Source organism: Nematolebias whitei, chromosome 18, assembly GCF_014905685.2.
Source record: "Nematolebias whitei isolate Nwh7 chromosome 18, NemWhi1, whole genome shotgun sequence".
In the NCBI taxonomy this organism is placed as follows: Eukaryota; Metazoa; Chordata; class Actinopteri; order Cyprinodontiformes; family Rivulidae; genus Nematolebias; species Nematolebias whitei.
Window position 1 is genome coordinate 36,970,040 of NC_056515.1, and position 23,761 is coordinate 36,993,800.

General features: G+C 40.9%; 1 protein-coding gene across 1 annotated transcript in view; it reads left to right on the forward strand.

Annotated features, from left to right (window-relative positions):
* The window catches only part of vav2 (vav 2 guanine nucleotide exchange factor), a 231,569-nt gene extending 208,194 nt beyond the window's left edge, over positions 1-23,375 (forward strand). The window contains exons 11-27 of the mRNA XM_037692064.1: positions 1,133-1,201; positions 1,316-1,402; positions 1,710-1,798; positions 1,882-2,014; positions 2,709-2,818; positions 3,952-4,053; positions 5,652-5,740; positions 7,328-7,341; positions 7,420-7,438; positions 7,852-7,979; positions 9,859-9,930; positions 10,766-10,827; positions 11,056-11,172; positions 12,122-12,209; positions 12,297-12,420; positions 18,105-18,259; positions 23,328-23,375. Coding sequence (XP_037547992.1) covers positions 1,133-1,201; positions 1,316-1,402; positions 1,710-1,798; positions 1,882-2,014; positions 2,709-2,818; positions 3,952-4,053; positions 5,652-5,740; positions 7,328-7,341; positions 7,420-7,438; positions 7,852-7,979; positions 9,859-9,930; positions 10,766-10,827; positions 11,056-11,172; positions 12,122-12,209; positions 12,297-12,420; positions 18,105-18,259; positions 23,328-23,375 — 1,506 coding nt within the window. The remainder of the gene's footprint in view (positions 1-1,132; positions 1,202-1,315; positions 1,403-1,709; positions 1,799-1,881; positions 2,015-2,708; positions 2,819-3,951; positions 4,054-5,651; positions 5,741-7,327; positions 7,342-7,419; positions 7,439-7,851; positions 7,980-9,858; positions 9,931-10,765; positions 10,828-11,055; positions 11,173-12,121; positions 12,210-12,296; positions 12,421-18,104; positions 18,260-23,327) is intronic.
* The last annotated feature ends 386 nt before the right edge of the window (positions 23,376-23,761 follow it).

Sequence of the window (23,761 nt, forward strand, 5' to 3'; positions counted from 1 at the left end):
CCCATCCATCCATTTATCCATCTATCCATCCACCAATCCCTCCTCCAATCCATGTATCAATTCATCAACCCACCTATCTATCCATCCAGCCATCCATCCACCAATCCATCCTCCAATCCATTCATCCATCCATCTACCAATCCATTTATCCACCAATTCATCCATCCATCCACCCATCCATCCATCCATCCATCCATCCATCTCTCATCTTCTACATGAGAAAGAAAACTCTTGTTTTTGAAGACTACCAGTGAGTTAGTATTGAAATGTGTTTTTGAATGTGAATTGAATGTTAAATGAGCATAACTGGTTCTTTGGGAAAGCTCCGTTTTCAAACCTGGCCTAACCAATTGTTTTGTTTTGAGGCATTTTTTGTGTCCAAAAGCATCTTGGTGTTCACTTCTCAATAATGGCTCCTTTCAAATTAAAATGATCCTTAGGGACCCAGAATAATAAACATTTAATTATTTCAGTTACACTGACTGGTGAATGGGCTCTGAAATCATAACGAAGCGTGTTTATTATTATATTAAATTACTCCAGATTGAACTGATTTGATCTTCATATTGGCATGGTGTCAGAACTTCTCGGCTATGAGCTAAAAGCGAGCATAAAATAAAACACTTTAATAAGAGAGAGAACTTGTTTGCCATTGATTGGCTGAAATGAGGAGAACAGGAAGTAGAGACAACACATTGTTATAGAAGCTAGTCATGTTCTGCTCCACATCCTGTGTCTTTTATACCAGAGTCTGATGGCTTAGCAGCAACTTGTTTTTGACCACATCAATGTCACATTTGTAATCACAGTAAGAGCAACTATTTAATTTTCTCAACCCCCCCCCCCCCCCACACACACACACACACACTATTTGCACCCTGCATTCCAATACGTTTTGTTTCACATGGATTAGTTGTGTAGGGTATGGGCTTTTGTTAAAAATATAAATAGCTTTTATCATTTTCTCCACTTTAAATAAAAAATACACAGAATACAGTATGATTGTTGTAATCAGGTCTCTCTTGTAAATGAGTCCTCGAGGCTCAATGGGATTTACCCGTCTAAATAAAGGTTGAATGAATGAAAATTGTTGTGTTTTGGATGACATAATGATATCACTGTCCTTTTGCAGGAGCTTTTAAGTCACTCAACAGACCGACCTGAGAGGCAACAGCTCAAAGAAGCTTTGGAGGCCATGCAGGTTGGTGCCTTTAGAAAAAAAAAAAATACTTAAGAACTCTTGAGTTATTAAATATAAATATGTTGTGTTTATAAAGATTGTGACTTGCAAACCATGTTTGCTTCACGCTTTCAGGACCTGGCCATGTACATCAATGAGGTCAAGAGGGACAACGAGACGCTGAAAAAAATCAGTGAATTCCAAAGTTCGATAGAAAATCTTGTATGTATTATGAGTTTCTCTGTCACCCCCCCCCCCCCCCAACTAGTTTCAATTAATGTCTTAATAGGTCATTTGAGATAATTTTTGTCTGAAGTGGTGATGGACAGGTAGACAGATGAGGTCAGACAGGAGTCCCCATTGACAGTGATCTATAGTGAGAGTAGGGAGCAGGTGGAAGAGAGCCTGGAGAGGTTGAGTGGTAGAGGAAGATGCCGTGGATAGGGTGAGATGGGGGTTCATTCTCAGTTTCTGATAGATAAAGTTGCAGAATGCAATAGATTGACGTTGAATGTTTTTATGACCGAAGCAGCCGGTGAAACTGGAGGAATTTGGCCGACCAAAGATTGACGGAGAGCTCAAGGTGTGCTCCATTGTCAACAGAACAAAACAAGACCGGTGAGTCCGTTTAGGTAGGAATATAAACCTAAATTATTTGCAGCATTTTGTCAGATCTGAATGGTTTTTTTCTGTGTCCTCAGGTATATTTTCCTGTTTGATAAAGTGGTCATTGTGTGCAAGAGGAGAGGCTATAGCTACGAGCTAAAAGAGATTATCGAACTGCAATCGTATAAAATGTCAGATGACCTCATGAACAACAGAGACATGAAAAAGGTAAAGTGCCTTGCTTGTGTTTGGCTCAAAATGGGACTGAGGAGAACCGTTTCTTCCACTGTGAAGTCCCTGTGAGGGTAGCTCTGCCACTGTACAGGATTAAATAGCCTGTACCGTCATTAGAAATGTTGCCCTTGAGCTGAAGGATCTTGTTGATGGTAATTCCAAATTCAGAATGTATGCATTGAAGTGCCAAACGTGCGTTGTGCTCGTCCGTGCTTCAGAGACGGTGTAAATGCAAGAAATGTCATTTAGGATTCATGAAACCATAGTGCAGTTACTGTGCCACCAGTCTAACCTGGCTCCTCTGTTTTGAATCTGCATGTGTTATCCATGTTTGCATGTGTAATGGGGTCTTTCTCTGGTGTCTTTTTTTTGTTTTGCATGCTTACCAGTCGAGTGGAAAAATGGTAAGCCCAAGTGACCCCTTAATTTACCTCATCTTCTCATTGAGGCTTTTTCCTTGGATGTGGTGTTCTTTGGGTGTCATGCTGTGATTGTACATATAGCTTGCAGCTCCATCTGGCTCTGCAGACTTTTGCTCAGATGCATTATAAAGCATGCAGTGATCGTTTTGAGTTTTGAACTGAATGTGGTTTTACTCAGAGTGCCAAAACTCATTAAAGTGCTGTTATCACAAGCTTCTGTTCACGTATCTCTCTCTGTCACTGTTATCTCTTCTACAATCCTTTAGTGGTCTTATGGTTTTTACCTGATCCATCTGCAAGGGAAGCAAGGCTACCAGTTCTTTTGTAAAACTGAGGAAACAAAGAGGAAGTGGATGGAGCAGTTTGAAATGGCCATGTAAGTATGATTACTTTTAGGAAGTCTACTTTTAGGGAAGTAATACAGTTAAATTGCAGCAAAGAGCTTTTCTGGAAATCCAAATGAAAACATATTTAAATACGTTGTGGGCTGTGGTCAGTCTTACATCGGGGAAACCAAACCGCTACTAGCCGAAAGGATGGCCCAGCACAGAAGAGCAACATCATCAGGCCAGGACTCTGCGGTCTACACTCATCTGCAGGCCAGAGGTCACTATTTCAGGGATGAATATGTTCACATCCTGGATAGAGAGGAACGATAATTTGAGAGAGGAGGGAAGGAGGCCATCTTTGTGAAGAGAAACCGTCCATCATTAAACAGTGTCCAACTGTCACCTTCGTACAATCAGAATCAACCTTTATTGTCATTGCACAGGAGCACAATGAAATTACATTTCGGTTCAGCCGTCCGTAGACGGGGATGCCTGAGACTGCAGCCGCATGTGACGCTCTGCCCAACACTGCTGTTATTGCAGTGTTTATCCTACCGTTATACAAGCAGGGCACCCCGTCCTGTCAGCAGAACCAAGCGCCCTGTCTACCAAACCCGAACTCCACCCCCCGGCACTGACATAACGCTAAGCTAGCAGCGCCCAATACAGGCGCGGTAGCTAAAATGCTACTAAAGGGCTCACGCTACCTCTTCCCTCATGCTGAACCCCCACCCCCACTCAAAAACTGTTGGTACAAACAACGCGCAGCTCAGACATGTCCCCCCCCCCTCGACAATAATCACAGACGAGAACGCCCTGCCATGGCAAGTTATCTAGGAGGAAACACTATTGCTAGCATCACTCAGCCCTCTGTGAACAGCAAGCGGCCATCAGGGCACTAACGATCTGTCGTTAAGCTGATGGTCCTCCTTCATCATGTGAACTTCTAGTTCTGGACGTCACCAACAAACTGGTTGATCCACTATGAGAAGTTGCTATTTATAAGACTGAGTTTGCTGCAGCTCCTCAGGCTGAAGAAGTCTTCTGGATAAAAGACGAAACGTTTCAGCTTTGTTAGATTTTTCTACCTGGATTATTGAGCAGCATCGTGATATTTAAACGCTCGTTAAATGTCTCGTCGTTTGTAGCTGAAGTGAGACAGTCAACTCTTTTTGTTTAGGTCCAACATCAAGCCAGAGAGAGCGACCGCCAACCAGCACAACTTCCAGATGCACACGTTTGAAAAGAACACCAACTGTCGAGCCTGCAAGATGCTCTTAAGGTAAAGACATGAAACACATCCTGTGCTCGTTTGTTCAGCTTCTAATAGCTGTTGTGTTTGAGTATTCCAGGGAGCATGAACGATTGTCTACACTTTGTTGTTTCAATGTGCTCACAGATGAGCTTAAGGCTTTATGGAGTCTTGTTTCTACAAACGTTGCCACTTCCAAAAGCCTTTTTCTTTAGCTTAGCCTGGAATCAAGGGAAAACGTGGAGCCGTGCACCATCCAGTGGTGACGAAATCTGCAGCCTTTTCTTTTATCGGTGACCTCTAGATGTTCTGGTAAATAAAGTGACTCTTGTTTGTGCTAGAAGAGTGCACCCCCTTTCATTAGGAGAAAACTAATCGACAGTAATGCAAAATGTCTAAGTATCAATTTAAATAATACTGATTGGTTTGTTACTGTATTTTTAATAATACACTGAATTCAGCTTTTTAATGTCAAGCAGAGCTTGATGACTTATTCTAAACAACAAACTAAACAGAATTTTTCTGTTGGAACCAATTTACAAAATTAAAAACAATTCATTCCATAACCCAACCTCATCACTGACAGCTTTGCGTCCCACGGTTATTTACATTTTAGGATTAGGTGCAAGCACAAATAATAGCAGCACTTCTGGCTTGGAAATCATCATTTTTATTGGGATTATTGTGTAATATGAAAGTGTACGTTCATTAAACAGAATTAGAACAAAGTGCTGCAAATTTTAAGATTAAATTTGCTTTAAGTTGTCATCAAATCTCAGTCTTGGCTCTGCTCAGGCTAACCGTAAATTTGTTGTTCTACTCAGAATTTAAGTCTATTTCTCCAAACGGATGCTGTTCAAAGAGTTACTGACGACAGATGTCAATCATTCTGACCTCTACTTCCACAGATCTGAACCGTGTCTTTAAGTAGATGTTATTTTGTAGTAAGTGATTAAATCTTGTATTAATTTAATGTTATATAAAGGTAAAAAAAAAATGTATATACAAAGGCCTAAAGATGTAAAAAACTGAAAAGTGATGCAGATATTATTTAGCAGCTTGTTTATTTTGTCTAAAATACTCCAACTTTATCAGTCTTTAATGTGACTGATACGTTTCTGCTTCCCTCTCACGTTGGACAATTGCTCGACTGCAGCGGGGATAACCCGCCGCCGCCGCCACGGATCACCTCTATTACAGTAAGCCGGCTCGGCTCCACTCTGTGTACTGACCCGCATGTTCCACAGCTCTGCTGACCTAAATTCACAGAGCCAGTGGAGGCAGGGACTGGCGAGCTAGATGCTAATTAGCGCTGCGTCCTCTGTGGAGCTCGTCGTGATTTATGGGGCCTGCTATTCCACGTGGCAGCGTGCTCTGCCTGCACCGGCCACAACAAACCCACCTCTGGACCGCACCGGCTTAAACGAAGCAAATTAAATTTGGGGTTTGAACGTATTAATCGGTAAAAATGATAAAAGGTTTGCAGCCACGTTTAGAGATTGTAAGAACAAGCAGTGTTTTGTTCTTCCAGGATGTTAATGTGCGTCTGAGACACTTCCTGTTTGCATTACCGCTCTCTCTCTCTGTGTGTGTGTGTGTGTGTGTGTGTGTGTGTGTGTTTTCTCCAGGGGTATTTTCTATCAGGGCTACTACTGCTCTCGCTGTGGGACAGGAGCTCACAAAGAGTGTCTGGAAGTGATCACCATCTGTAAAATCAGTAGGTGTTTCCTTTGTAGAACGACGTGTCGTCCGCAAAGTGTTTGAGTTCAGGGAGTGCAGCTACGAGTTTAGACCCAAACATGAGTGCACACAGATTTACAGGCTGCGTTCATCTCAGGACGCTTCAGACAGCAAGGACATTTGGTTTATTTTGGGGTTTGTAATTTGAAAGAAAATAAAGAAAATGGGGAGACTTTTATTTTGTATTTGGCATTTTTAATGTTTTTTTTTTTTTTAGATGCGTACAACTTTTCACTTTGTAACTTTTGAAGATGAAACAGCTGCTGTTTTTGACCCACCCTGACAAATTTGATGCAATAAAATAAACAAGTTGTGTAATGTTTTATGGAAACTGTGCAGGTAAAACTCGCATTCACGTATTCTTAAATTAAACAAATGTTGTTAAAATCATTTTTTAAAGCTCCAGATGATATTCCACAGGCTTCATCACGGTCTATTTAAAAACAAATTATATTTTCTCTTATTGAATTCTGTCACCTACAGCTGAGTCTGAGTGAGGCAGAGATTTTTTTATTTTGAAATTTCAGTTTAAATGGGTAAATTTAAAGAACTCTTCATTTTTATTTGCTTTTATGATGAAACACCACCACAACTACAAAAAAAAAACACCACCTCAAAGTGTCCCACCATCTTTTTTCTGCCATTGTAGTTTATTTTGAAAGAATTATAAAGCGTAAACTATGATCCCGGGTGAGCTGCTGTCGAAATACAGTAGTAAACCGCAAAGTAGGAATAAGAGTACAATTAGTAAGTAGTAGTTTATTTTATTATTTTTCTAAATACATTATATATATATCTATATATATATAGATATATAGATATATAAAAGGCCTTTTAAACCCTTCCCACTCTCTTGCAATATTCTAAACAATGTTTCTAAACTCTAAATGCTGTAAAAGACACAAAATGTCATGATTTCAGCTCTGCCTCCTCTGCTCTTTGCAAACTGCAAGTGCTCTTGGCCACGCCCACTTCTCTATTCTGCATGGTGAACAGCTGATCAGCTGCAGCAGGGAGTTTCTCCTGCAGTGTGGGCTGCACAAAGGTGCAGCAGGTGCTAAATCGTTTAAAATAATTTATTGTAAATAAAAATTCCATGCCGATCGTGCGGCTCATCCATCAATCAGCCAACTGTGTGTCATATCCAATCTTATTTTGAAAATCTGCGATGGAGCGAGTCTGCGATAAATGAACCACGAAGTATCGAGGGACCGCTGTACGTGCATTCCACACTGCGTAGATCCATGTGAATATTAAAAAAGATTTCCAGACAAATTCAATTAAAATGTATTTTATTTTATTTTTGCTTTAACGGTCCGTCCCATGTCTGAGTCTAAACTCTGACTCTTTAGTGTTAAAAGATCTTCAAATACTGAACTTTAATCTGACGACTCTTGAGCTCGTAGAGCTAAAAGCATCGATTTGAGACTGAATTAGAGGAAATTAAGACCAAACTGTTTATACATTTGCCCTCAGCTATAATCCATTCAGAAATAGTCTTTACATTAAAATCTTTCTCTGGAGATTTAACGTCAGTTTTCTGTGTTTTTGTGTCTTGTTTCAGATCCACTGGATCTGGTGAGTAGATCTGTCCAGCAACGTTCATGATGCCTTAACCAACAGATGTAATCTGATTACTTGTGTTGTTTTTTACAGGAGCCTGGATTGTCACCCGGTAAGAACACTAAAACTTTAAGATGGTTCCAGATTTTCTGTCAGATTATTTTTATTTTTTATTAATGTATTTATTTAATGGTCTGCAGCAGCGGTGGGAGAAGAACAACTCTCTCCTGCCATCTAGTGGATACATCTGATTTGACACTAAGAGCTTAGTGCATAGAATGTTAAAGATAAATATTTGGTGTTGAGAAAATGAGCAACGCCAAAGAGAAACTGGGTAATATTTTTGCTTTTAGTCGGATTATTAGAATTAAAGGTTAACTTGCAAGAAAAAAATCAGAAAACCCAGTTTGTCTTTGATGTTTTTTATGTCTAAGACTTCTATATCTTCAGATTGATAGGAGCAAAATGACCCTTTTTACCAAACAAGCTGTTGCTCCTTCTTACCTCTGCAAACTGTGCTTCCAGGACCAAAGATGGTGGCGGTGAGGAACTACCACGGCACACAAATACCTCCAGGAAAGACGCCTCTCTGTTTCCAAACGGGAGACGTTATCGAGCTGCTAAAGGGAGATCCAGACTCCCCGTGGTGGGAGGTATCGTAGTCGCCTCCAGTGACGTTATAATTTGAATAGAAGAAGTCTGAAAAGATTCTGTAGCTTTTACACTGTGCTTAAAATCCAGAATCCAGCCTGCAGCACCTCCAAAGCTCATTATCACATTTGTTGTATCCCGAAGTCGAGTTGTTTTTGTGAGGATGCCAAGCCACAGGAAGTCATTAGCATGCACAAGAAGCATCAAATAAAACCCAAGCTTGTGGTTTCATGTCTTCAGATTGTGTGCAGATTAAAGTGAGAGGACATAACCGAGATAAAAACTGGCTGGGACGGGAATTAGACTAAAATAGTTCCGTGTTTTTATCACCTGCTGTCAAAGACAACAGGGCAGCGATAATGTCTTTGTCCATGTGTTTGTACTGTCAGCAAAATATCCCAGAAACACTGAACAGATTTTAGAAGAAAACTTGCAGAAAGCGGTCACTAAAGTTACTAGAGCCCGGCCGAAGTGGAAATTTTGACTGTTGTTGATACCGATGTTGGGAGGGGTAGGCGACTCTCTTCAGGTCGAGGGTGAGGTTCTGCCTCAAGTGGAGGAGTTCAAGTATCTCGGGGTTAGAGTCACGATCGAGGGAAGAATGGAGCGTGAGATTGACAGTCAGATTGATGCCGTGTCTGCAGGATTGTGGACTGAGACACGTCTGTGTTGTGAGTTGTTTGTACCAAAAGTTTGTCACGGCTCAGCGTGAAGGACTAGGAGCGCTACTTCTAGCATTTTAGCTAGTGCATCTGTACTGCACGCTGCTAGCTTAGCTCTAAGTCAGTGCTGGCAGTTGTCGACGGGCGGGGGTGGGGGCGGGGGGTCAGTTTGATAGGCAGGGTGAGGCGCCCTGAATTGTATAATGCTAGGTATGCATAAGTGGTTAAATATATAGCAGTATAATGGTATATAATTTTATAAGTGCTTGTACTGGTCGATAATGGGACCCTTATTGCGATACTGATATTTCCATAGATGCCTATATCAGCCAGAATTATCGACCCTACCGATATATCAGCCAGGCTCTAAAATTTACATCTGCAAACGATCAAATAGCTGTTCCTCAGCCAATGTTAGATATTAATAAAATAAAATAAAAGTTGCTGTCACATGAAGCAAACCGGTTTCTGGTCAGATTTATTTTATAATAATAAAGTCTGATTTTTAAAATGTCAGGAATGACAATACTCCATGTCTTACAGCAAGTTGCAGACTTCATTAGCGATGTGATTGTTTTCTACTTAAATATTACCTGCAGACCTGCACTGTTATAAATGATTAGTGTGCATGTGACACTAGTCGCTGCGGGGTCTTTGTGCTGAATCGTTGACATTTAGTAGCACTATCGTGGCTGGATCCTCTCAGAGTGACTTAAGGCAACTTTCTAATGCCGTATATTTATCTTAGCTATTCCACTCGGTTGTCCCTCGACGGAGCAGCAGTTTAATCTCTCTGCGATGTCAAAGGGCGCGCTGTGCACAGAATCAACGGCTTCAGGCTGCAGACATTGAGGCTGAAGCTGAGGAGTCATCTGGACAGATGTGCTCCTCTCTTTTTTTTTATATAAACCATCATCACACATTAGTATGAAGTTGGAGCAAGTTGAATCTTTTTAGCTGCTGCTGTTTTACTGTCATTTTTTTTTTTTTTTAAATAATGCAAAAGCTGCTGCTTCTATAGTTTTCCACAGTTTCATGTAGTACCACGAGAGGGCGCCAAAGCGCCACGGTTATATCCAAAAATTGCAGCTTTCTCATGGATTAAAACAACACATCATAATACCATTAATTAATTTAACTTATTTATCATTTCACATAGAAGCATTTTTTTTTGGCCACAGCTGTAGCTCCACTGAGTTCTCATGTCTTTTCATTCCAGGGGAAGCTGATCCAGACACAAAAGAGTGGCTTCTTCCCCAGCTCGTGTGTAAAGCCTTGCTTGGACCCAAAGGTCGGTTCTCCACACGCAGCAGAAGTGCATTTATGAAAGTTTGCTTTACCTCGAAGGCTTTTTTTTCCCCACTGGCCAGTGAAGGCAACAGTGTTTATGCCCCAGTCTGTTCGTGTGGGATAATTGGTATTTAGCGTTCGCAAAATATCTCATGAGCCAGTGGGCAAATTTGAACGAAGTTCTGAGAATGCAATCACTGGATGATGATCTACAACTGATCAGCTACTGGAGTCAACCATTTTCAAAATGGCCGCCACGGTTAAGCAATATTGACAATAACAGCCAGTTCTGTGTATATTAAGCTAATATTTACTGTGGTAGTAGCTGTGAATCATCATCAAAAGATATTCAGCTGTTTTGCTACCATCAACCCTGCTTGTCTGTTAGCAAAATATCTCTTGAACTACGTGACAGATTTTAATGAAACTTTCAGAAAGTCATCATTAGATGCACGTCAACAGCTGATTGAATTTTGGAGTCATCCTGGTTTAAGCTGCAGCAGCAACTAACTGACCTTATCTAGCGCCGATGTGGCTATAGCTCTGTCAGTTTTGCAGACATCAAGCTAAAATTTGGCGAGGTAGTGCCTGAGAGTCATCCTCAACACATACTTGAAGTGCGAACAGATCACCTGAGGTTTGCCAATGCTGCATGAAAACCTGCTAACATTAATTACAAGGTTCATGAAAAAATCCTATAAGGGCATGCAAAGAGTGTTGCACCTTAATTATTATTATTATTTTGTTCAGTCGTTTCATTTTACCGTCTGCGAGGTAAGCAAATCCTCTCCAAATTAAAAGTTTTAACGCAGTGATGTGTGTGTTGTCTGTGACAGCCCTTCCAGTCATTGACCAGCCGGCAGTCCTCACGGGAGTCAGACTACTTTGGATATCCTTGGTAAGACTAAAGCGTCCGAGCGCAGCGCTGCCATTAACCCAAGGTTACCGTCCTGTAATTAGCTTAGTGTTCATCGCACTTAATGCACTGGTTTGATTTAAAGCAGGCCGAGCCTCGAGGAAAAGATTAAAGCCAACACGGTTGTTTTATGTTGCGTATTTACGAAGCTCTTAACTGGGGTGTTCTAGTCTTGGAGGTCAGAGCTTTAATTTGCCATTTTCTCTGAAGGTTTGCAGGCAACATGGAGCGCCAGCAGGCGGACAACCTTTTAAAGTCCCACTGCAGCGGGACGTACCTTATCAGGGAGAGGACAGCCGAGGCGGAGAGGTTCGCCATCAGCATCAAGTGAGTCTTTCGTGTTAGGATGGGAAAATGTCATGAAAAGCTAACACACACACACATATATATATATCTATATATATATCTATATATAGATATATATAGATAGATAGATAGATAGATTGATAGATTGATAGATAGATAGATAGATGATAGATAGATAGATAGATGATAGATAGATAGATGATAGATAGATAGATAGATAGATGATAGATAGATAGATAGATGATAGATAGATAGATAGATAGATGATAGATAGATGATAGATAGATGTGTGTAAATATACATGAGGTTTCAAACCGAACCCAGGACCTTCTTGCCGTGAAGCAACAGTGTTAACCATTGAACCGTCATGCTGCCTGTGTATATCAGTATATATATATTCTGTGTGTACATGTATATATATATATTTATATATATGTATACATATTTTTATGTACGGTATATGTGTATATACTGTCATAGGATTTTTTTTGATTTTTTTTTAATCACATAAAACTTCAGGCAGCTTTAGCAGAGCATCTTTTAATTACCACTTAGTAATTTCCTTTTTTTTAATTCAGTCTTTTTTTTTGTGCCTCTTCTCTGAAAGAGTGAATCCCAAAGATAAATCGTGTTCTCGCTCATACTGGAGCTGTCGTTTTGTGATGAATTGGGAGAAGGAGTGCGTTTGCACATTTGCATTCAAAGCTTCCACACAGGTGCAAAAGCTCTATAGGGACCAACCTCTTCTGCAAAGTAAACAAATCTGACAGTTTTAACTTGAAACATTTTTTTTAAAGGGCTTTATTTTAGTCCAGTTCATAATATGTACAAAATATACCTTTGCACAGCTGGGACACATTACTCTAAAAGCAAACAGGAATAAAAGCTCAACATTTTGTGTCAGTAACCTACAAAACATCCTTTTTTATATATATAAATCACTTTTTCATCTCTTGGTTTGGTTTTCCAGATTTAATGAGGAGGTAAAACACATAAAAGTCACAGAAAAGGACAACTGGATTCACATCACCGAAGCAAAGAAGTTTGAGAGTCTTCTGGTGAGACGACAACTTTACTGAACTGCTGAAACAAAGAGCTGAAATGTTTGTTTCCAAGCTGACACTTGATGCTGTATGCTGCAACAGGAGCTGGTGGAGTACTATCAGTCCCATTCGCTGAAGGAAAGCTTCAAGCTGCTAGATACCACGTTAAGGTATCCCTACAAGACGAGAGAACGTTTGCTAAGTCGGACGAGTACGCGCTCACCAGGTAAACGTCTCTGATGGCTTCCATCTGTTTCTGTTAAAAACACCAGCTGATACAGTTGGCATCAAATTATGAGACATATTCTTTGTCATTGACTCCCAAAATACACCAAATAATTTAAGGACAAAATGTTTAAGAAAAACAATGATACACATCAGATATACTTAAAAAAACAAAAAAAAAACATGGCAAACAGGAATTGTTTGAAAAGACTTGACACCTGCGTAAAGAATTTACTCTAATTTACATTAATTCATTTACAATCCTTGTCTCCTTTTACTTGTGCTAACAGTTCGTTGGTTTATTATGCTCCATACCTTGTTTCTTGCTTTTGGAGTATTTCTGTGGCAGCACTACAGCGCCACTTACAGGCCTGGCATATTAACTACAGCATTTTGAGTTCTCTGTGCTGAAAACGGTGAGACTACGGGTGCATTCACACCAGTCCTGTTTAATCCGCTTTAATCGAACTCTATTCCGTTTATGTAGAAAGTCCGGTTTGTTTGGGGAGGTGTGAATGCGCAATCAATCTCTGATAAGGACCAACAAAGCGAACTCTGGTCCCCCTAAAAACCTAGTTTTCGGTTCGGTTGGAGTGAACTTTAGCGCGGTTCGAATGCAGTGGGAATGCAAGCGGACCGGAGACCGCTCCAAAAGCAGGAAGTGGACTACAGCGCAGGGCAAACAAAACGTGCATTTCTCTTACTTCATACGTCAGCTGCCTTGTGTGAAAAACAACATTCTCCATGGTCTTCTGCCTCATCTTCCGCTCACGCTGAGTCCATTGTCGAAAAATGTTTGACACATGAGCCACAGACAAAACGGAAATCCTAAAACTGCTCAAATTTGACTCCACTCAATTTGTTTTTATTTCCAGAAGAAGAAGAAGAAGAAGAAGTGTCTTCTTTAGAGGTTTTTGTGTTGTTTCCTTCAGTAGTTCTTGGTGCAGCGCCACCACAGGTGAGGGGGAGGGAACAGTTTGGCTCGATTGACTCAGTGCAGTGTGAATGAGAACCACTCCAGCTGAAAATTTAAACAAATGTTCTGAATTCTGGTCCCCAATTGAACCGAGTCTACCGGACTATCAGGTTTGAAAACACCCTACAACTAAAAGGACAGACCACTTCTTCAAGGACAACATTCATGCTGGAGAATTCACAGCAGATTTTTATTTTGACTTCCAAATCCCTCACTAGAACTGGACGATAAATCCAAAAGGTGATACATTTACCAGTAAATATGCCTCCTTGGTTGATCTGCTGCCTTATGAACTGGCTCTTAAGTCTAACTTAAGTCCACGCCCACCTGCTGTGTGGGCCCCACCCCAAGTTCAAAAATGGTATCTGCAATATTGTAGGACTTCTCTCGGTCCTCTGGTGGGAGATCCAGCTCCTTAGTTTTTTTTTTTTTTATGCTGAAAACTAGCAAGCCCATATTGTTGGTCACTGCAACAGTCTGAGACGTGCACTGGTGCACTCGGTCAGTCTGGCTGTGAGCTGATCGTTGGGGGACGAGGGAACGGGCCATAGTTCAACGTTCTGGGCCGCGAAGGTGATTCCTTCTACCTTCATGATGGTGGGTGATTGGTGGGCACAGGCGCCCTCAGCTTCAATGGATTGGCTGCTGCTCCAGATAGGTACGTCGTCACGGCTGGGAACCGAGGCCAGATTGGGTCTCAGTGGCCAGAGTGTAGGGTGGCAAATTTTCCCGCCAAGTACTCTGGAGGCAGCAGAGCCAGCGGCTCTGGCACAGTCAGACCTTTAGCGTTCGCCACCCTCTGGATGATTTCGGACAAAGTATGTACAAGAGCACCGATCGCTGGGAGGAGCGTTGTCACTGACATTGAGATGCCTGAGTGTCCACTTCTCGAAGGCAGCTCTGTCTTCAGCCTGCCTGTCTGGGAGGAGTGGTGCTAAGCTGCTAACTGACTCCTCGTCGGTGGCGGAAACGTCCAAATCCTGCTCCGCGTTGAAAAAATTAAGGGCCTTATCCAGCGGGTATCTCTCTGGAAGCAAGAAATACTCTTCACCTGAAGCAAAGATGGCTGCCTGGTGTTGCTTCTCCTCAATCGGGAAAAGCTTGCAGGACGGGCAGGAAGCCTGCGGTGTCAAGGGTTGACCTGCGTGTTCTGCTCCGAGGCATTCTTCGCAGAGGGCGTGCAGGTCAGAGCTGAAGATGTACCCCGTCCTGCAGGCTGGACACAGGCGCTGCACATCTTTTGTTCTTTAGGTTAGTTTTCTTAAGTGCTTGCTGTCTGAAGAAAAAAAGGGCTCGATCCCCGGTCTCAGAGCAATTTATACAGACCGGGGTGGAGCCCACCCAGCAGGTGGGCGTGGACTGGAGTTTTCAGTACTGTGCTGTGTGCAAGGGGTAAACCCACTAGCGATATCCTTAAAGGGTTGCACTTATACTCAAAGAATCTGGGGTTACAGTATGCAACCAACGATTTGGACAAATGATAGAGAAATAGATGTTTGGATGTTTTTGTGCACAAAGAGTCCACACTGTCCTTGTATGAAATCATTAATTCGACTTTAAAATGATTGTTTGCTTGTGCAGACTAAAAATTCAATCTTCAATCATCACGGCTGTGAATAATAGAACGGTATGGTAAAATATAAGACTACCTCCTACTTTGTTTGTCTTTGCTAGTCTGTTCTGGAGTAATGTGTGAAGGAATCGAGAGAGGCCAGAGGGGAGCAGAACAGCACAGCAGTTAAATGAGACAGAGGGCTAAAGGAAGGAAGGCAGCTGAACTCAGAGGATTGTGGAGCCGGCTGCCCTCTCTGTTCATTAGACTGTGTGAATACTGGCCGTCTCTCTGCACTGCTGTCTTTGTTCCATCTGCTTGCTGTTTCCCTATTGCTTTGGCTTTATTTGGAGGAAAAAGATCTTGAGCTTGACCGTGCACAGCATGGTATTCTTACAGCTGTTATGATGGAAGCAGCTGTGATCTCTGTAAAAATTAGCAAACACCAGAATCTATCATCTTGTTCGCAAGTGGGTTTGTTTGAGGCTGGCAGTACCAATGGTCGGTGAAATCTGCTTCTTATTTTTACCTCTGAAAGCTCATTTGTTGACCTCATTAAATTGTACCGAGATCTGAGTTACAATGTGAGATTACAAAAAGATTAATGGCCACATCAGGTTGTCTGAAACTTTAGCTGCCAAAAGAAAACCCTAAAAAAAACATGCCGAACACTTGTTTATTGTGCAAAAACTTACAGAAACTAAAACAGATTCTTGGTTTTTGCAGGTTGGTTTGGACCATTCTTTACATTATCTTTTAAAAATAAGTATTCTTGCAATAAAGAAGAAAGAGAGACATAAATTAAGCATATTACAATGCCAAACTGACACCTATATTGCACGCCATAAAAGGCAAAGGTGATTGATATTTAAAGGTGGTGTGTGTTTAACAAACTTTCTTATGAACCAGTAAACAAATTTTAAATAACTTTTGGAGCCAACCTATTCATGAGGGATACCACCAACTAACCTTATAAAAGACAAAAAACATGTAACTGTTAATTCTACTGATACCAGGTTGAAACTCTTGAGTGGTAGTCGCTGAGAGTCATTCACAACATGTACTCTGAGAGTGACCTTTTACAATGACGCATGAGCTCATGCATAATATGTTCAAGGTTTTACCAAAACGGCAACTCTTTATTTCTTAACATAAACTACTATATTAGTCTTAAACTCTATGGCATGAAAGGAGGCGGGCGATCTGCAAGAAATAAAAAAATGCTAGTCTTTTAATTGAAGTAGACCCCGGCTGATATGGAAGTTTTGTCTATCGCCGATATCAATATTGGGGGTGGGGGGTGAGGCTTGATGCCTATAACTGATATAATGACTGAAAAGTTTTGAGCTTTGTCCACCCCCAAAAAACAGCTACTTTTAAACCGGTTTTATCTCTAGAAGTCTTGAATCAGTCGTCCTAGAAGGTTTTATACCAGTGCATAATGGGCTAATTATCACCGATACCGATATGTACCCAATCGCCTATATCATCCTAAAATATCACCCCTGCCGATATATCGGCCAGGCTCTAAATTGAAGTACCCTTTTTTGGACAAATTATGTTTGGCTAATTGCTGTTTTGTAACGCTGCTGCTCTTGCTTTAGCCCTGCATGCACCTTAAACATCTCGCAGCTATATTTCCTCCATTGTTTCTTTCTCTTTTTCCTCCTCTCAGCAGCAACCTGCGCCTCATACAATTTCTCCTTCCTCAGTCCACAAGGCCTCAACTTCTCCTCTCCCCCGACTTCAGCTCCCTTCTGGTCAGGTACTGATGTCTGCCTTCTTTTCACGCTTCTGTTTGTTAGCTTGCGCCTGAGATGACCTAATAAGCATGTGTTCCCCCAGCCTCATTATTTTCTTCTTTTCATTAAGATTCCTATTTCACCCAGGATGACATTTACTCGTTCAATTAAATAAAGGAAACCAATTTTCCCTCCTAAGATGGAATCATTTGTTGTCAGTTTGTGTCTACAGCGTGTTTTGTTGATCACCTCATTCCCTCTGTATTACTCTTTGTATTACTTGTGGGCAGCTGTGGCTGAGTGGTTAGAGCAGTCATCCTCCAGAGTTGGGGGTCTGATTCCACCAGCTGTCACAAGTTGAAGCGTCCCTGGTCTAGACACTGAACCCCTCATTGCCTCCAATGTGTGTCCATCAGTGTATGAATGTTGTCTAAAGCAGTGGTTCCCAACAGTGGTCCTTGTGGAACACCATCCTGCATGTTTTAGTTGTTTCCTTGCTTTGACACAGCTTGTTTGAATGAATGGGTGATCAACAGACTTTTGCAGAACTTGAGGAAGTAATTAAATTAGGGATGCACAATATTATCAGCATGGTATTGGTATCGGCCGATATTAGCGATAACGTTAAATATCGGACATCGTCCATCCCATAAAAAAAAACTCACCGATATAAAAGGTTTCTGTTTTAAGTTAATTTTTAATTTAAGAAACTGTCAAGTATATCTATTAATGCACTACTACTTAGTGCTTGTCGCTTGTGAACAGGTTTAGATTTGTGAAAATTTACAAACTTGCACTGTTCGAGTGTTGTCGTTGTGTTAGAGAGAGTATATGTCATGAATAAATTTGACATTAAACATAAACCAAGTTGAAGTGTTACATCATTCCCAGCCCCCTTTTTGGCATCTGCATTTGGTAGCAGGTCAAACTGACAAAGACCATATAGTGTTTTAGTTCCACAGAAGAGAAAGCTATGTAGTCTCTTTAAGTAGGTCTAGGGAAAAAAAAATCGGTATTGATATCGATTATCGGCCACATAAATTTTAACATATCGGCATGTCAGATATCGGCCAAAAATCCAATATTGTGCATCCCTAAATTAAATCACTGATTCAGGTGTGTCAGAGGGGGAAACGTTCCTAAAGGACAAAGCACTGATTAGTCTCTACAGATTCAGATTAGCTTTGTAGAGATGTAGTAGAGTGCTGTGTAGATGCGTAATTGGGGGCACAGGTTGCATTGTAAAGTACTTTGAGTATCTTGACTAGATAGAAATGCGCTATAGAAGTACAGTCCATTTACCATTTACCATGTTTTACAATTGTTGTAGACACGGCCACTTATATCTTACTTGCCCTGTCAGTGTATTGTATCTTGAACTGAAAAGACTGAGCTCCCACTCATTGCATTTCCAGTGTTTACTCCTCGGGTGGTCAGCACCGCAGTGGCCCGGTATAACTTCGCAGCACGGGACATGAGAGAGCTGTCCTTGCGAGAAGGAGACATCGTCAAAATCTACAGCAAGATTGGCGGAGACCAGGGCTGGTGGAAAGGAGAGGCCAACGGGAGAGTAAGTGTGGAGAAGAAAGTCTAAGAACAGGTTGGAGTAAATTGAACAGTTAAAAAAGAAAAAGCCTGAAGCAGCACCGGGGAAGAAACGAGGGAGAACCTGGCTGCTTGGAGATATGCCCGTTCAATACTCTGGCTGTAAAACTGGATGTGATGTCAGCTTTTATTTCAGGAATGTTCCCTGTAAAGCTGTGAATTTAATCGGCATGAAGTGTTCCTGTGGAGACGCACAAAGTGGATCCACTTTTAGTTCTGCTCTTTGTTCTAACGTTGAGGGTCAAATGTGTTATAAGTTTGGCTTTATCGCACAGTTTCCACCGCTGCTTCTAACTTATTCGGGAACTTCAACAAAAAAGCTTTTAACTTTATTATTATATTTATTTTCTTTCTTTAGTTTAGTTTATTTCTCTACTCTGGTCAGAATAGTTTAATTCTGACCTAATTATGGTAACAAGCTAACAGCTAATTTGAGTAAGACCACTAAAACCAAAGTGAATCGATTTTCTTTGTTCGTCAAAACTATAAGTGTTTTGTAAATCAGTTTGTTCTACTGTTCTGTTTTAATTATCATCTTTTATCACAATTTTTATTGTATTTGTGGCCGTTTCTTTCATCTGTTCTTTTTTCTTTCTTTCATCCGTTCTTTCATTCTTTCATCCATTCTTTCTTTCGTTCTTTCTTTCTTTTGTCTGTTCTTTTTTTCATCCATTCTTTCTTTATTTCATCTGGGTTTTTTTTGTCCATTCTTTCTTTCATCCATTCTTGCTTTCTTTCATTTGTTCGTCTGTTTTTTTGTTGTTTCTTTCATTCGTCCATTCTTTCATCCATTCCTTTATTTGTTAGTCCATTCTCTCATTCACACATTATTTCTTTCTTTCTTCATAAATTGCAGCATTCGTATCATATTGTATTAATCTGATGCATCGTGGGACATCCATTACCAGAATATCGCATATTTGCCTGAATATCTCTGACTTTCTAAACTGACATTGACATAAATATATAAAATCCTGTACTTTATATGTTTTTAATGATTGAAGTTGCTCAAGGACTCGACTTTGTTCTTTCTCCACTCAAACTAGCAGTTAGCTTATCAGTCTAGTCAGATTTAAACGTTATTTCTTCAAACCAACTGGGGCTTTATTGGCTAATGGTGCATAAAATAAGTCTAACCCCATCTGTAAAGCTTCTCAAGCTGCTCTGCTGCAACTGTGCTGCTTAGAGCGTTCGAACGCACCAGATCACAGCTTGGTATGCAAACTACACTGTAGCCTCCAGAGACCCATAAATACATCACCGAAAATGATCAGCCTCCCGTTGTCCAAACTGGAAGACATCTTCAAAATCTGCTTGAAGAAAGCTGAAGCTCAGCTCTCCCTCGTCAGCTCTTTGCACTTCCACCATATGGCAGGTGCCACAAGGGCTTTCTCAGCCCACACCTTAAGGCTAGAAAGCAGCTTTTTTTTTTTTTTTTTCCCCAGAGCAGTCAACGAACTGAACTCTGATAATCATTTCCTGCTTCTGCTGTCATCACCTTCATTATTGCCAACTCGGGTCTGAACTAACTACTTATCTATACGCCACACGGCCATGTTCATGTTGGATCCCTGGAGCAGCTGTGCAGTATTTCATACAGCATTAAAGGTTTAAACATATGCTTGAGATCCATTTGGTGCAAAGAAGCTACAGGAAACTTTAATGCAAAAGCAAATTTAACACTTAGCACTTTAACAAATATACAAAGCCATTAATATGTTACATGCTATGTTTGGAAAGGGTGTTTGGGAGATAACCCACAGTGAATTGCATAACTATTGACCCCTCCTTTATATTTGTTTCATTGACCTGGAATTTAAATGATATATACAATTTTATTTTTAGTTATGGACTTGCACAAAATACCCAAGATAACTGAAGTTAAATGGAGGAAAAATATTACCTTTATAAAAATATATTAAAAGGTATACCAAACTTTAATAAAAGCATGTACACGTATATTCGCCTTCAGAGTTAACACCAGTGCAATAACTCTAAGTAGATCAGGTTAACACCAAGCAAGAGACAGAATGGAGATCAAGGTCCTCTCCACACAGGTCAGAGACAAAGTTACAGCGATGTGCAGATCAGGTTATGTTGTAAAATAAACTCAAATCCTAAACATTCAGCCACAAATAAAACTATTATTAGAAAATGGAAAGCGTATGCCACCCCTGCAAATTGGTCAAGAGATTGTCATCCACCAACCTCAAAAACCAGACAAGTAAAACATTAATCAGAGGAAACCCCAGGAGGCCAAAAATAATCCTGCTGGATCTGAACAGCTTTTGTAGAGATGGACAGGTCTGTCGACAGGACCACTGGAAGCTGCACAGAGCTGGGCTTCTTGCAAGAGTGGCGGGAAAAAGACACGGATTAAAGAAAACAAATCAAGGCAGACAGTTTGGAAATTGCCAGATCCATTATGGAGACTCCTCAATTGTGAAGAATGCGATCTGTGGTCAGATGAGACCAAACTTAAATTTTAGGCCATCAAGAACAGCATGGGGGCGGCTGTGGCTGAGTGGTTAGAGCAGTCGTCCTCCAATGGGAGAGTTGGGTGTTCGATTCCACCAGCAGTCACATGCTGAAGTGTCCCTGGGTAAGACACTGAACCCCTCATTGCCTCCTATGTGTGTCCCATCGATGTATGAATGTGATCTAAAGCACTTATTAGTCTTGTAGAGATAAAGTAGAGGGCTGTAAGAATGGGTAAATGAGGGTAAAGATTGTAGTGTAAAGTGCTTTGAGTATTTGGATAAGATACTGTAGAAGGATGCTATAGAAGTGCAGTCCATTTACCATGTCTGGAACAAACCTAATATCTCTAACAATGAGAACATCATTTCTACAGGGAAACATGATGGTGGCAGCATCATGTTGTGGGGATGTTTTCGATCAAAGATTAAAGCAAATATAGAGATATTCTTGAAAGGAACTTGTTAGATTCTTCTTGAGGTTTGAGACTTGGACATAGGTTGACCATACTCCAGAAAAATGACCCTGAACACTGTTGAAACAATCCAATGGCTTAAAGAGAACCAACTAAATGTCTCAAAATGACCTAGACCTCAGTCCAATGGCAAATCTTTGGCGTGATTTAAAGATTGCTTTTCACAACCAGTGCTAATCCAAGTAGAAGAAGCTGGATCACTTTGGCGGCTGAGGCTGAGTGGTTAGAGCAGTCGTCCTCCAATACAAGAGTTTATGGTTCAAATCCACCAACAGTCACATGCCGAAGTGTCCCTGGGCAAGACACTGAACCCCTCATTGCCTTCGATGTGTGTCCCATCGGTGTATGAATGTGATAAAGCACTGATTAGTCTCTTTAGAATGATTTGTTCAATTAGCATTGTATAGATCTAGTAGAGTGCTGTATGAATGGGTAAATGAGGACACAGATTGTAGTGTAAAGGGCTTTGTGTAGAAATGATAGAAAGGCACTTTATAAGTACAGTCCATTTACCAAAAAGTTCCAGTGTTTAATTGAGCTAAGCTAGTAGAGATCTACTTGAAAAGACTTGGTGCAGCATCTGCTGCAGAAAGTGGCTCTACAAAGTCTTCACCTTGGAAGAATGAACACATCCTCCCACTGTACATTGGATGCCCATCTTATCTAAAGTAAAGCCAACGAAAACCTTTTTGGCAGCTCTTTTTCCAACAACAACAAAATTCCACACAGCAATATTGGTTCCCCTTGCCTGTAACTGACTGTTCATTTGTTTGAAGTGCACCAGCTTCAAGTTTCTCAATGTCTCCCATTGGGATGCAAAGAGGGGAGATTGGAACTACCCTTTGTCCATCTGTCCATGTTGTGAGCATAACTTGAAAAATAATCGAGGTTCCAACTTCCATTTTGGTGTGTGGCTGAATAAGAAGGTCTCTATTGAAAATTGGGCTGCCAAGTCAAAGTCTAAGATGGCGACCACCATATGTGTAAACCAACCACCCCCTATCATTTGAGGGAACTATGAGTTCTAGTTTTTGTAATGCTTAAAAGTATATCCATCCATCCATTATTTTTTCCCGCTTATTCTTTTTCGGGTTGCAGGGGTCACTGGTGCCCATGTCCAGCCATCACTATGCAAGAGGCAGGGACACCCTGGACAGGTCTCCAGTCCATCACAGGGATACATAGAGACAACCATTCACTTTCTCTTTCACACCTAGGAACAATTTAGAGTTACCAGTCAGCCTAACATGCATGTTTTTGGTCTGTGGGAGGTAACTGAAATACCCGGGGAAAATCCTCGCATGCACGGAGAGAACATGCAAATTCCACCCAGAAAGGCCTCCGGGCCGGGGTTTGATCCGGGGTGACCTGCTCGCTGAGAGGTGGCAGCTCTGCCAACTGCGCCACCATGCTGCCCGCTTAAAAGTATAGTTTCCTCAAATGTTGGAGGTGGCTGAAGATTAATCTATGGTGGCCATGGCCACCACTGACCACCCCCTAGTTCCTCCATTGCTCCTGGTCATGAAAGAAATTGCTCCGTCCACTTGCCAAGGTCCGTTACTCTGTGCTGCCTGGGACAAGCAAAAATTAACTTAACTACCCACTTTAATATATTGCACCAAAAACCTGTTCAATTCCCTTCCAGAAAAACACTCATCTCAAAAACTAAATTCACTATTTAGATCTTATTCCGCTCATTTTATTATTTGAATCAAATTTAGGTATGTAGACTCCTAATCAGGTGATATTATGACTATCTCAAACCTACAGATCTAAGCAGGTGTGGCTATAAATATGGCTTTCTTACTATCGCTGCAGGTTCAGTCCTTATTTTGCTATTCTAAAAAGTTATAGAAATTGTTGCCTAGCAACAGCAGGAAAAGAACTGGAATGAAGCTTTTTATGTTTAAAAAAAAAAAAAACCATCTTGTCGAATTAGTGTGGATAAATGTGGCCTTAATGTCTAATTAAGGTTGACTTCACCGTTTGTTTCTGTCTGTGTGAGCTCTGTGCAGAAAGGCACAAGAATAAAGTCTATTAGCATGCCTTTGTCTCTGATGATTACCTTTTCATGTTGCAGATTGGATGGTTTCCCTCAACCTACGTGGATGAAGAAGGAGCACAGTGAGAGCCAGACTCGGATGGCCCAGTTCCTTTGAAATCAGGAACGACCTTCTACCTGCTGTTCTCAGACGTATTGACTCCACGAACACAAGGAGGAACAGAAAAAGAAACATTTTCTCTTGCCTTTGCTGGAAACAAACTTTTTTTTACTATGTTTCTTTGATTCTAATTTTTCCAATTTTTTAAATTATGCTTCAGCTTTTTTTTTTTTTTTTTTTGCTATATGTTATAAGTTTAATTTCTGTACAGCAAAGGGAAAAATACTGTTGCTGTTTGTCCACCTCTGTGTTGCTCTGCAGGGACTTTGTTCAGATTAGGACACAGCAGAAACTCACTGTCAATAGCTTTATTTTAAAAACTGCTTCCCCTTGTTGCAGATCTGTGCAAGCA